Source organism: Bombus terrestris, chromosome 2, assembly GCF_910591885.1.
Source record: "Bombus terrestris chromosome 2, iyBomTerr1.2, whole genome shotgun sequence".
NCBI classification, from domain to species: Eukaryota; Metazoa; Arthropoda; class Insecta; order Hymenoptera; family Apidae; genus Bombus; species Bombus terrestris.
Genome location: NC_063270.1, coordinates 12,555,224 through 12,568,524, shown reverse-complemented (window position 1 = coordinate 12,568,524; position 13,301 = coordinate 12,555,224). Strand labels below are relative to the sequence as shown.

Below are 13,301 nucleotides of genomic sequence, written 5' to 3'. Positions count from 1 at the left end.
AATTATCGGACGACAAGTGGCAAAAGAGAAAGAGAGAGAAGAGAGAGAAACAAAGGAAGCAGGAGTTGGAGGAGATGAGTACACAGGCTGCTCGTTTGGTTACCTAATTCGTTCGAAGTTAAATTCCCCTCGCACCATGTTCAAAGTGCATTCAGCCACCATGCGGTGCGGTTGATGGCAAACGGTTAGAGAGATCCATCTCTGATTTAGGTCAGATTTGTTGAGGTAACAATACGCACGTTCCTTCTCCATCCGCCGCGTGTACACGGTTCTATTCTCTCATTCTGTCATGTAACGAAATTCCTTTATGTCGCGACCCTTCTGTTTCCCGGAATCTCATTGAAAATTTCTGGAGTATTTTCATACCAAAATTGGCTATTACGTACAGCGAAACGAAAGAGCACGATGATCGAGGGAAGAATTGGAAGAGACGAAACGTTGACACGTACGTCACACGCAGGCAACCCTGTAAAACAATTTCAAACAGCCGCATTTTCACGAAACTGATCGCGCAAAAGTTGGCAAATATTAAGTTGGCTGAAGAATCAGCACAGTAAGAAACAACGTAAATATTGCCCAATCTGTCCTTTCGTTCTTTTAATTCCATTGCATCTGGTGGAATAATTTTTCAAGCCTCTTTCTCAAGTTCCGTGTTGATCAAGTTTACCTTCGAACCACGGAACATTCGGTTTTACCACGCAACGTCACCGCCCCTTTCGCACAATGAACGCCATTAAAGCTCCAACAAGACGATAAAACCGCGTCGCCTTGCCAATTAAACCATCGCGGAATCGATTATTCGCGTGTCTATGTATTACGCGTAACTACGAAGGAACATGGGTTAGCAAAAGGTGGTGGAAACTGGAAACAAAGTTGGAAGGCGCATCGCGGAAGGCACACATCGAGCCGTTTAAAGTTGGCGGCATTGTCATACGCTGCGAAACTTTTGCAGCAAGCCGGTGAAACGCAGTTACGAGTTTCCGCGAGTAATTACACTAGGCGTGTAATCGCGATGCTATCAAGAAATACAACTTGGCGCCATCGCGTCCTGCTCAATTAGCTGTTCGCCAACGACAGCCAACAAGACGCGGATTCTCTCTGCCGTTATCCGCGCTTCATCCTACATCCGCGCGATTATTCAAATTGTTTCGCCACGTAGATGAGGCGGCGTAGGCTGCGTCTTCTGCGTCGCATCGATTATGTCGGGTTAATTCGCGTGTCAGCCGAATGAAACGGGCTAGGAATGCGACGCGTGCTTAGAATTATCCCGGTTCGTAATACAGTTTTAATGGGTATATGGCTTTCGAACAAGAACTCGTGCGCCTCGAGTCGCTGTCTCGGCCGCGTAATTACACTCGTTTCATGGATTAACCTTGTGTGTTAGCAGAAGAAGAGCTTCTCCGGTCTTCTTCGTTTTTACCTCCTTTCTTTTTTCCTTTCGTCGTTCGAAAAGTTTCCGGTTTACCCCGACGTAATTAGTTTAATTAAAGCTTCACGCGCTCGAGCACCGTGCCTGTCAGAGTCTAAATGAACACATCCCCTGAATACGTTTGCCTCGGTGTTAAATTGCCAGATATAACGTACGGAATATACCTTAAGCAGGATCTTAAGGCGACAGGAAGCTAGTGTAACATTGATTGTAACTCGAGATCGGATATCCAGGCTACACACCGTACATATATCCAACAGGAATTAACACGGAACAAGAATACCATGAGAGAAACAGGGGAACTAAGGGCAAGTTAGACGTTGGCTAATGCTATTCCAAGATGCGAAGTTCCCTAGCTTGCCTAGTTCCTCTCTCATTCGCTTCTATTTCGTCGCTCTGTATTGCCGCGGTAACGTGGCTCACAATCTCGAATACTCCTTTCACGCTGACTCTATATCGCCTGTGCGTATCTTTCGTCGATAGAAACTCGATCTTGTGTATATTCAAATGAATTCCATTAGTTACGATATGGTGCAAATATACCAACATATTGTAGATAATATTTATATAGTGAAAATTTTCGATGGAATTTTGCGTACACAGCAAACATCGGAATTTACACACAGTCTGGACAGAGTTTTCTTTCGCGAATTTCTACTCGTGCTTCGCTAACAATGTTGACGACCCGAGTCTCCACTATGCCAATATTTGGCCAACAACCGTCTATAAAAATCCTCGCAAAAGGAATCAAGGATTTTGTATGAAATAAGTTAGACGAAGCGCGGACGAAGTAACCGAACCTGTGGAGAAACTTGTACGTCGCCTAATGCTATTGTAAGAGGCAAAGTTTACTCGCTTTACCGTCCCTTCTCGTCGTATATCTCCTGTTCCATTCTACTTCCCCCCAGAGTACGGCTTCCCCTGTCCGCAGGACACATGCGGTATGTTGCTACTTGAAACAGGGGCCATTTCACGGTATCGCGTCACACTCGATAAAACGAATCGCCGCCTGTGTATAAAATACACGGTGAAATGATATAAAGCGTCGAAACAAGTTAACTTTGAATCGCTGTGGTGTGGTTGAAATTGCTGATAAACGAGTCACAGGTCAAACTGCTCAACTCTACTTTCTGTTAGTTTCTCAATTTCATTGCATAAGTACACGATTAACGTTCGAAATCTTGAAAGAAAAAAACAAATTACTTAGTTCAACGTGTTCATTTATTACAGCAGGGCGACGTTAAATAACGGCGAGTTGCAAAATAAATTTAGAAAATAGCGTTTACAGCATCATCACTTTGGCCTGCTTTTCAATTTATGAAGTTGATCAAGCAAGTGGGAACTGAAAATGGCTAGATGATAAATGAGGCGAAATACGGGGATGGTCGCGAGACCGATAACTAAATTTAATTAAAAGATAGTTTCAACAATAAATCACATAAAAAAATTACATCTCGTGTATTTCCTCTGTGGTCTTCGTTTATGATCTTTCAAGTATGTTGAACGAAATAAAATCGCACGATCATTTCACGAGAAAGAAAGAAGTACGGGCCATGACGGATACAAAGGTAACCCAGAAGTATATATAGCCGACCATATTTCTTTAACTCTTCTAATTCGCAAACAGATGCAAGAAAAACCGCGGAAGATTTCAGAACGAAGTAATATATTACGTTGAACGATAAATTCTAGAAAGACATTAATTTTCTCCTTTTGTTCGTTTGCTGCAGGCACAACGATCTACCATGGAACATACGCAAGTTCCTGAAGAATCAGTTGAGGGAATTCAGGTTTGATGACCTGAGGGATACCCACCCTTGGTCGCGAAGCGCCTGGAGCCACACGGATCTCAGAAGATTGAAGGAGGGTATGGTTGCAGCGCAGGTGAGCACAATAATAACCGCAATAACGTGAGCTCCCGTGAAAAGGCATTAATCCAGAGGTACGTGGCAGAGATGTTTCACGAATCGCGAAAGCGGACGATATATATTTCGACGGTGTCCGTAGACAATGTCCAATTACTCGCAGTACACCATATCGCTACATCTGCCTGGCTCTGGCGCGCGAGACACGTTTAGCTGGAAATATTCTCGAGGAAAAGGCACCCTCGTGAGAGAGTCGATGCGCCAGCCATTTGAAACATTTTTCCCAAAAGTGCCCTTCCCCTCTTTTTGCCGCCAGGCTACGATTTATAGCCCGATAAAAATTATGGCCAACCTTTTCATTTTTTCTCAGATCGGTAGAATCGTACGGGTGTGAATGAATCGTGCAACAACATACATTCGAATTGACAGACGATAAAATCTCTCATACCGTTTTAAAGGCTGATAATTGAAAATGTTTCATAACTTCGAGACCAGCGACTGTCGCGTGTTATTAAGACTTTGTTGCTTGTGCTGGAAGAGTGCTACGTATCTTTTACATTTAAACGTAACTTTTCAAATACCGTGTATAAACCGACTTCGTAATTAGTTGAATCGAGCACGCGATTTGTCAGTTGAGAAAATTAGGATGGCGCGTGAACGACGAAAGGGGAAGGAAATCGCGTGTCGTCTTGACTCATTCGTCTCCACGGATCGCAGTTCGAAAAATCGCATTCCCTTCGATGTTTAAAATCCCTGCAATTACGATGGAACGAAACGAACCGCAAACGCGCGAATCGCGTGTCTTGGTCGGAAGCTCTTTGCTTTACAGTGTTTCAATTACAGCACCTTCTTTCCGTTCCACGTAGTCCGATACAGACCAACCAGGATTAATTAAGAGAGACGTAAAACTCTTATCTGTACTGATGGCGCCATTACTCGGCGCTATCGCGATTATCCCGCGCAACGAGACACAGGATCGCGGGAAAAATTTCGTTCGCGGAATTCGTTCTATTAGTGCGACGAACCGGCATGTAACGAGTCGACCAGACCGCCAACAACTTTGATAATTAATTTCTCGCAGTTCCACGAGATTACGCGCTGACGAAAATTTAGCGTGGTCTATAAAGTCGAGCGGTGCTCGTTCGTTCCGATATCCTTTCGATTAATCTCCAACCATCGTTTCGTGTTACACGGTATCCTGTCTCTTTCTTATGGCTTACTCGCGTCCAGGACGTAAGAATGGTCGAATGGATCGATCAACTTGTGCAACAATTGCACAGCATCTCTAGATGTTTCTAGTCGATCGACATTCACAACTCGTTAAATAGAACGGTCGCGTGGATAAGAAATTACGTCGTAGGCATAATCGATCGGATAAATGAAAAAAACCGCGTAAGAGCTCTCAGTGTTTCTTAACAAGATTCGTGGCTAGTGTAAAAGAACTTGTCGATGATTAAAAATCCAGAGTATAAGAACGATGAATGGAATGGATCCATTTCTGAAAAAATTATCTAAGAACAAAATCGGTGTGTTTGATCGGCCAACATTGACGGTTAACATAACGGAATCGGTGATTCAATAAAAAAAGCTTGAGTCAAAAAGTTCACGTAGAAAGTAAACGAAAGAAAGGTATATTCGGAAACTAACAAAGAAAAACCTCGAACACGGCTTAGCAATCGAATAAATCTATTCTTGTTGGGTCAGCTCTTGGTCCATTTCGAGATGGACGATCGAAACTCTTGGTGTTTCAGGAAAATGTGAGAATAACGGAGGGATCGAACGAGGAAACTCGGGCTGAGACTCGACCCGGGATACGAAGGGATAAGATTATTTCGTGAAAATAGAAAATCGCCTTTGCTGAAACTCTTTTGTGCCTTTTACTCTCGATGATGACATTACGCTAAACGATGGTGGAAGAAGATTGCGGTGGTAACAGAAAATTGTGATTGTTACAGCTTTCTCGCGAGACGAAAGAGGATCGAAACGAACAACGTTCCAACTATGAGATCGCGTAAATCCACCGATAAGCGATTCCTTATTCGGCCAGGAACCATCTAAAGTATAGAGAACTTTAATCCGACAATTTTGCACCGAAACTCGACCAAACTCATTATCAGGATTAACATTTCCCGTGATCACAATTTATCTTATCCTGTTCCTTCTCGAACAGAGAGAACACCTACTTTAAGCCCACTTTGGACTGGATATCGATTTTCGATTTCGAATCTTCTGCTACAACCGCGAGAGAGAAAAGTTAGTTAATAGCAACGAATCGTTTAAACTGTTTATAACTTATTTTATAAATATATGGCGCACGTCTCTACGTTGAGTCGAGACACCGTAACGATTACTGGTTGTTACAATTTCTGGATTCGCTGTAGTTCGAATTAGCGACTCTACAGGAGAGGATTTCTCGAATTAAATTTTTATTATCTGTGTCGTCGATAGCTCGATTCGTCGCTCCGTCTAACGATTATTGAGAGTTATATATAAAGTTTCGAAGAACTAGACGTTTAAAAGAAATTCAGCTACCCGAAAAAGGGATATCAAATGAAGGAATAAACGAAGAACCTAAATAATATTAATTTTTACGTAGAAAATATTTCAATGGAAGAATAAATGAGTCGTCTAAAAATTTGTGAATATTCTTACGCGCAGAACGTGTATAATCAAGAACGAAACAGCTCTTAACGAGAGAATTTTAGTCATGTCGTTTTCCAACAACATGAAAGGCGCGTTCCCCGCGAAAGGACTTTACGCGTAAGGCACAGAAATAATTTTTACTTCATAAACCTTCGGAAAACAACTGTGACGGTTTAAAGAGCTGTACCAACATCTTTCCTTCGACTATGCACGGCGTTTCTGTCCATTCAAAGGAACAGACTCGAAATAAGCACGCGCCTAAGTAACATTACGCGAACAAAAGTAGATTATAATTTCCAGTTGACGTGCATAAAAGCAGACGACGAGCAGTTGCCCTCGTGACACGCCCTTTCTTCACCAACGAATCGCACGGACGTTGCGTAATGAAACCTGCTACCTGTGAAATTACTTTCGCGATGAAACTCGCGGACCATCGCCTGGGTACGTGTTACCTGGCGTCGTGTATTCTCTTTCTCTCTCATTCATAAATATTAGGATATCTACGCAACGAAACGTAACAGTTTAAATTATCGATCGATCGAAATTTTGTATTCGTTGTATATAATACAAATTAGAATATACTATGAACGTTATACGAAATATTTTGGGATTTCATTAGAGCTGTTATAAAATTCGATGATTATACACGCTGGAAAAGCTTGAAACCAATCTGAAAATCTATATAGAAATTATAGGATATTTAATACGCGTATATATTTCGCAGAAATCATAGACATTTTTAAACAGGCAATTGTTCATTACATCGTTAATATAGTTTAAGATTTAATATTGCTAATATTGCTTAAGATGGTCAAAATTGATCGATTGCCATATAGATGAGAAAATGTTGAATTCTATTATATTATAAGATTAATAAAGTTATTATTAGAATATTAAACGTATGAATTTTTTCTAGGCAGTCTGAAAAAAGAGATGATAATTCTTAAACGTTTTATAATGTTAAAATAATAATTTCGCAATGATTTTACTTAAGCTTTCGTAGGTATCTTAGTTCTTATGAATGGAGGTGTACGTATCAGCCGCAACACGATCCGACCTCTACCAGTCTAGACGGAAATATATACATATATATTTTTAACACGGTCTCGACGCCTCCGGGCCGAGGCTGTTTCACGGATGGCGCATGAATGCCGAATTTGATGGTGCTCGCCCTATACAGAGCCGCTGTTTCATTCAGACGTAAGTCCTGGCTCGTCGTCGTTGAATAACCGATATGACCCGACGAAACCGCTGTTGGCCGCGCCAACTATAAATGTGCCTGGAAATACGAATCTGTCCTGAATAGAAAATATTTCAAGTTGCGAATATTTTAAACCATTGGCTGTATGCAACGCGTGAAAGCGCGCAACCTGAGATGCCTATTCATTTGCCCGCGTGATTGACACGTTTCGTTACTGATCGTTCCTTCGTCAAAGGATTAAACTTTCGTTGCGAACGAAACCATTTCGATTACAATGACGTGCGATTATGGGCTGGTGACTGTTTCGAATATTGAAAAGAAAATGAAAACCGGCATTGAATAAATGTTACGAAATGCGAAGTGTTATTTACAGACCGTGGACGTCTGTGTGAATTTCTTTATATGTTTTCTATTATGTCCCTCGATCTGTTCTACCTACCGAATATCGTTATCGCGAATACGCTGCAACGAATACAGTGGCGTGAGAATATTTTCTTAAACAACTGTGCACCTTGCCCGCAAAACGAAATTACCAAGCATAAATATCCGCGGCCTACCGATATGCATACGATATAGAAGTTGGATAGAAAGATTCTTGGGAAAAGTTGGATCATAAAGGTGAAAAACATAGGTTTGGTGGCAGCGCTTTCCTTGCATCGCCAGCGAACTCGGTAGTTCCGCTTTATCCAACGGGGTTTAACTTTAAGACGTCAGAAATGGAATTCCATTCGAGGGAACATCTGTGCTTTCCGTCTGCGCGCAAGTGGTAGCGAATACGTATAGGTGTAGCTCGCGGTTCAAGGCGGCGGGAGAAAGAACGAGAGAACTAGCGACTGCCCCTAAGAATATTCGCCCGTGGAAGGAGACCTTTGAAAATACCTTGGCTCTGGTTACTCGTTAGTAAAATAGTCTGCCGTTGATCCCATCTGTTAGAAGCTCATCTAGACGCGATTACGGCAAGCGTGGCGTAAGAGTCACGGCCTGTGATAAAGAGGAACAGCAGGGGTGGCGGAGTCCGAAAAGTCGTGCTTGTGAAAGCGGATGTTAAACTAAGCCTACGCCCGAATAGACCACTTCGTTACTTTCCCCTATACCTAATGCCAACATGTCGCATGACACGGTAAGGGGGAAAATTTAAATAAGCTTCTTAGGCACATGCGCGAACACACGTAGCAACGTGGCGTGCGCGGTTCAATTTAATTAATACCGTAATTAAAAGGGCATATTAATTGCGCGAATAGCATGGAAACGAGTTAGTTATGAATTGCTACAGCACGAACACCGACAGCGAACGAGTTGAGACAGTAATGTTCAAAGAGACAAGAAACGTAAGAACTTTGCAACAATTATTCATTGCGAAAGAGAGAGAGAGAGAGAGAGATAACTTGAACGATAAACAAGGTTAACATCGATAAATTAGGAGGGAACACATTATCGAATTCATAGTATACTGTTAAAATAGGAATACGCGACAAAACGGTCGCCTAATTTTATGCGTCGTTTCTCAATGTCAACGTGTTCCTCAAGGTATTCAGTTTGCTTACGTCGAGACGAAAGGGGTGACTAGCCGGTTATGCTCACTGAAACGAACGCGTGTGTATGCACGTATGCATAATATACATGGTAGTGGTATACATATATATACAGGATCTGGCAGGCCAGTCGCGACTCAATCCATCACTGTCTTGGTTAATTCAGACGAAGAGAGAAGGCATCCGCCACAGTAAGGTTACGAACCATTGATCGCCTTACCGTCCCTTAGTGGACTCCGAACATCGTGCTTCCTCTTCCATGACAACTCACGTTTAACTGGAAATACCGTAACGATGTGTTATTTATAAACGAAACGAGATCGTTGTGTTCTCATTACGGCTGCTGGTTCATTATGAGAAGTATTCGACGAGTTTGTCAAATTTTACACGCGATGATTAAAACTATCCTCGAAGCAGGACGCAAGTCACAGGGCTCGGAACTATAAACGAATGGCCAAATGCAAGCGGTTGTTACGCGTTGTATTCAATCGTCTAAGAATTTTAATGGCGCGAGTCGATTCGCTGCGGTTTTTCATAAAATGTAAACTTCTACGTTCGTAGGAAATTCATTGTGCTTTTCCAAACGATGAAAATGTATTACGGCACAGAGTAAAGCTAAGACTTAATTAACCATGAAATTTAATAATACGCGTAACAATCGAAAATCTGCGTTTTCAACGCTATGATTGTTGACAAGCTATAAAATTATTTTGTGTGTTGGGGATTTTTAAGACTCCGTGTTCTCTCTTCTATATACACTCTCTCTTTCTCTCTCTCTTTCTCTCGACTCGAAAAAGACGGAAGTTCTGTGTTATAGGGGTGGACAGGAGTTTGGCCAATCCTATGGAAAGTTCCACAGAATTCAAACTGAACATGAAAACCATTAGTTACACGGCTATTGTCATAAAAGCCCTGAGAAACTTGATGATTTATAACACGTATTTGCTATTACGCGTGAAAAAATGGAAAAAAGCTAAAGTACATTTGCAAATCGCACGAATAACCATTGAAACGCGCAACGCCTGACTGCCGATACCGAAAAGAAGGAAAAACCTAAAATGTCTCTCTGGAAAATGGCAATTTTCCAAACAGTGTCCTAAACCAGTGTAGTCAAAGTGTTCACATCTGAAAGCCAATTTACATACGAAATTCGCAAAAGTCCGAACACAGTGTGTCCCGTGTAACGAGCCCCGGAAGCTTTCTGACAAAAAACCATACGAGGCCAAGGGAAGTCAATGAAAATGCAGCCGCTTAATGCATCGAATATCTAGAACACGGTACAAGCATTTTCGATTGCACCCGAGAGACAGCTATCCCCGAGCAATCGCGATTCCTAACGGCTGCATTCCAAAAGTGAATTTCGGTCGATTCGAAATAACTCGAGTGTATTCCATTCAAAACGTTCTACCTTCGGGGAATTGAATAACCCGACCGATAGGAACGGTAGCAAGAAGAATGCGTGTATCGAACGGAAAAATCGAGATACCGACGTCTACCGTTGCCTTCTATTCCGGTATAATTCGTTCGCGATAGAGCGAACAAAAATGTGAATCACGCGAGAACATTGGAAAAGAAAGAACACATAGCCGACGCACGAGAGAGAGTCGCGTGGGCCGTTTGAAGGCCGCTGTTAACCCTCGCCAGGGAGTGTTTCGTCGACGAGGTACACCAACACGGCATCAAATTTCATAAAACGGCCACGTCAACGGTCGTGTGTAAGCACGTCTTTAAAGTGGGACAACACGGCGCGATTACATCGTCGACGGGGGTGAATATTTTTACAAACGTCTGACCTAAAACCCGACCGCGACTACTGCTCGATTTTGCGCGAAGGGGTAACAGCTGGAAGAAAGAAAGGGATGGAGAATAGAGAGGACAGGAGAAAAAAGATGAAAACATCTTACTCGCACGCGGACACGGTTTTATAAAACGTCTGACCTAAAATTCGAGGCGAACTGGATGCTAACGAGACGCGCCAACTCTAGAAAAATATTTCTGCAAACAGTTGGTGCGTTTAATCGTCGCTCGATCGAGTAAAAAAATTTAATTTATCATCGCGCAATGCGGTCAACAGACGACGATCGTGTGGCAATAGGAAAACGTTGTTATGAAAATCTCTCTCTCTCTCTCTCTCTTCTCTTTAAGCTTTTCTAGAACGCGCCTAGATAACGAACGACCGTTAATTAAGAATAAATTCTTGCCACGGGTAAAGTTGTTGGGTAACTGGTCTGGTCAGGAAAATAGTAGGAGGAAATGATTGCATTAACTGGAAATCAAAAGTTCCAGAGGCACGGTCGTTTACGGGGCGACTTTCGAGCACGATCCACGACTGAAGGTACTTTGCCAGAGATTAAATCATTGCCGTGTCGCAATTAGCTCCCGCGAGTAAATGCATTCAGGCGATTTAAGTCGTGGCGACGCGACGCAAAGCAAACGGTAACCGTAAAAATCTTGGAAAGGTAATGAAGTCGCAGAAACGAAAGAGGGGAAAAGACGTGTCGGGAGTCACACGCTGATACCACCGTTGCTTGATGAGGAAGAGAAAGAGACGGTCGTGTTGAATAAAAGAAGGAGGAAAAACAAGGGGTGAAGCCATTTCGCGCCACCCGCTGATTTATGACAGCTCCACGACAACGTCACGCTCGGAACGTACATTTCATCTGGTGCTGTTAAAAACAAAACTTTTCTACCACCCACTGTACGGAATATTTTAAATACGAATACAACAATGCCATGGAATCGGATACGTAAAGAATTCTATCGTGTTGTTTGATATGTTCGTGTCGATTTTTGTGGTACGCTAGGTTCCACTAACCAACCTATGATCTATAGCTAAATATACTGCGCGTGAATAACTATACTTACAATGGAATACCAAAATAAAATAAGTTTGCGTAATGATGTTCGGATCTCAATAAAAGTCTAGATTGATCTAGGAGTCAGATCAAGAATCTAGATTGATTTTATTAAAACTATCTACATGTTTTGAGTATATTAGAATATTTTAAATAAATTGATTTGTGCGAATCTCGTGACCAAGATATTCGAGATAATAGATACATACAAGATTACTCGGCTTTGAACCATTTCGAGATTTCGAGATTTTAAACTTATTGAGATAAATTTAATTTAATTTTGTGTACTACACAGATTAGCCGCGTAGTAGTGACACACGTATATGAGCATGAGTGTGTGGGAGTATGTGTGTGCACAGCGTCTCGTAAAACAGAAGAATGCAACTGTTCCGTTAGTAGCGTGGAAAGAAAGATGGTGAGACAAAGAGAGTGCTGAGACTTGTGCAAATGTGTATCAACGAATATCTTGTAAATCACATATCAAATAAATCTGAAACTATTTTGATATCAATTCTAAATGTAATTTAAATGTTCCTATACATTTATTTTGGCGTTTAAGATCCACCATTCTCAACAAAACTAGCACGTAAATCCTTGTAAGAGAGTCTTAAATTTGGAATATCTCGAGCAATTGAAAGACTTTATTCCAAAAAATCGTCGTCCTCACGACGGTAATGATATAGAACGGCGTGATTCGGTTTGACGCATAGCAACCTCGGAACGATGTATAAAAGGAGTTTTTATGCGAGCTCACGTTTACCCCCATAACCCCTTATCAGACCGAATGAAATATCACGGGTCGTGTTTAATCCTCGGGATCTGATACATCGGTTTAATTTACTCCAAGTAGAATATATTCTTAACCGGTGTATACATTGCGAGCAGGGAGGATAAATACTCTCTTTATTTATGGCCCCCGATATCCCAGTATTTAAAATTCAAAGCGGCATCCTGCCGGGGTCATGGTTTCGTAATACCCTTTTAATTATTTCCAAAGTTCTATCTGATAGCGAATTGAAATGAGAAATTACCATTCACGCCGATTTATTATCACTACACGCACCGAATCGTGCTATCATCGTGATTCCGTGTTAGAAGTGCTATATGGTGTTTGAAACTATCGTTAATTGAATATTTATGGCCAGATGAACGATGTAAGTATCGTTTGGGCCAGAATTTATTTAAAATTCTAATTTATTACAATCAAAAACTTTGACTTTTATTTTGCGTGGCTTATAACAAGATAGAGTTGTTTGGGTCAGCTAAGCTTCAACGTTTTAAAATTCAATCTCAACCAATGGAACAAACAAGAAAATTATTTTGCCATTCAAATAATCTTATCTTATCCTGTGGTTAATCGCTGCACGTTCAAGGAAAACGCACGTACGGTTTCCATTTATTTTCAAACAAATACTTACCAAGATTCTTTGTTGTTCTTGTTACAGTTTTGGTCAGCTTACGTGCCATGTTCCTCTCAGCACCTCGACTCGGTCCAACTGGCACTCGAGCAGATCGACCTGATTCGTCGGCTGGTCAACAAGCATCCTGAAAGCATGGTCCTCGTTACCACGGCGGAAGGTGAGGCATTTCGCTTGCAATTCTACGCCTTTGTAACTCCAACCATGGTCATGCATCAACGTAGAATGTCGATTCAACCGGTATGTTTACGCGGCAATCGTGTCAATGCGAGGAAAAAGGAAGAGGTAGATCAACAGAGGAGCTGATCGACGAACTAAAATCGTGGCCGTGTCGCGTTTCGACGTGGCTGATGACGAT

At 41.8% G+C, this 13,301-nt stretch overlaps 1 protein-coding gene across 5 annotated transcripts in view; it reads left to right on the top strand.

Annotated features, from left to right (window-relative positions):
- LOC100649987 (dipeptidase 1) overlaps positions 1–13,301 on the top strand; it is a 76,583-nt gene that overhangs the window by 19,471 nt on the left and 43,811 nt on the right. For all 5 annotated transcript variants that reach the window (XM_048412779.1, XM_003393739.4, XM_020868087.2 and 2 more), the window contains exons 3-4: positions 3,160–3,313; positions 12,971–13,103. In XM_048412779.1, the coding sequence (XP_048268736.1) occupies positions 3,160–3,313; positions 12,971–13,103 (287 nt within the window). The remainder of the gene's footprint in view (positions 1–3,159; positions 3,314–12,970; positions 13,104–13,301) is intronic.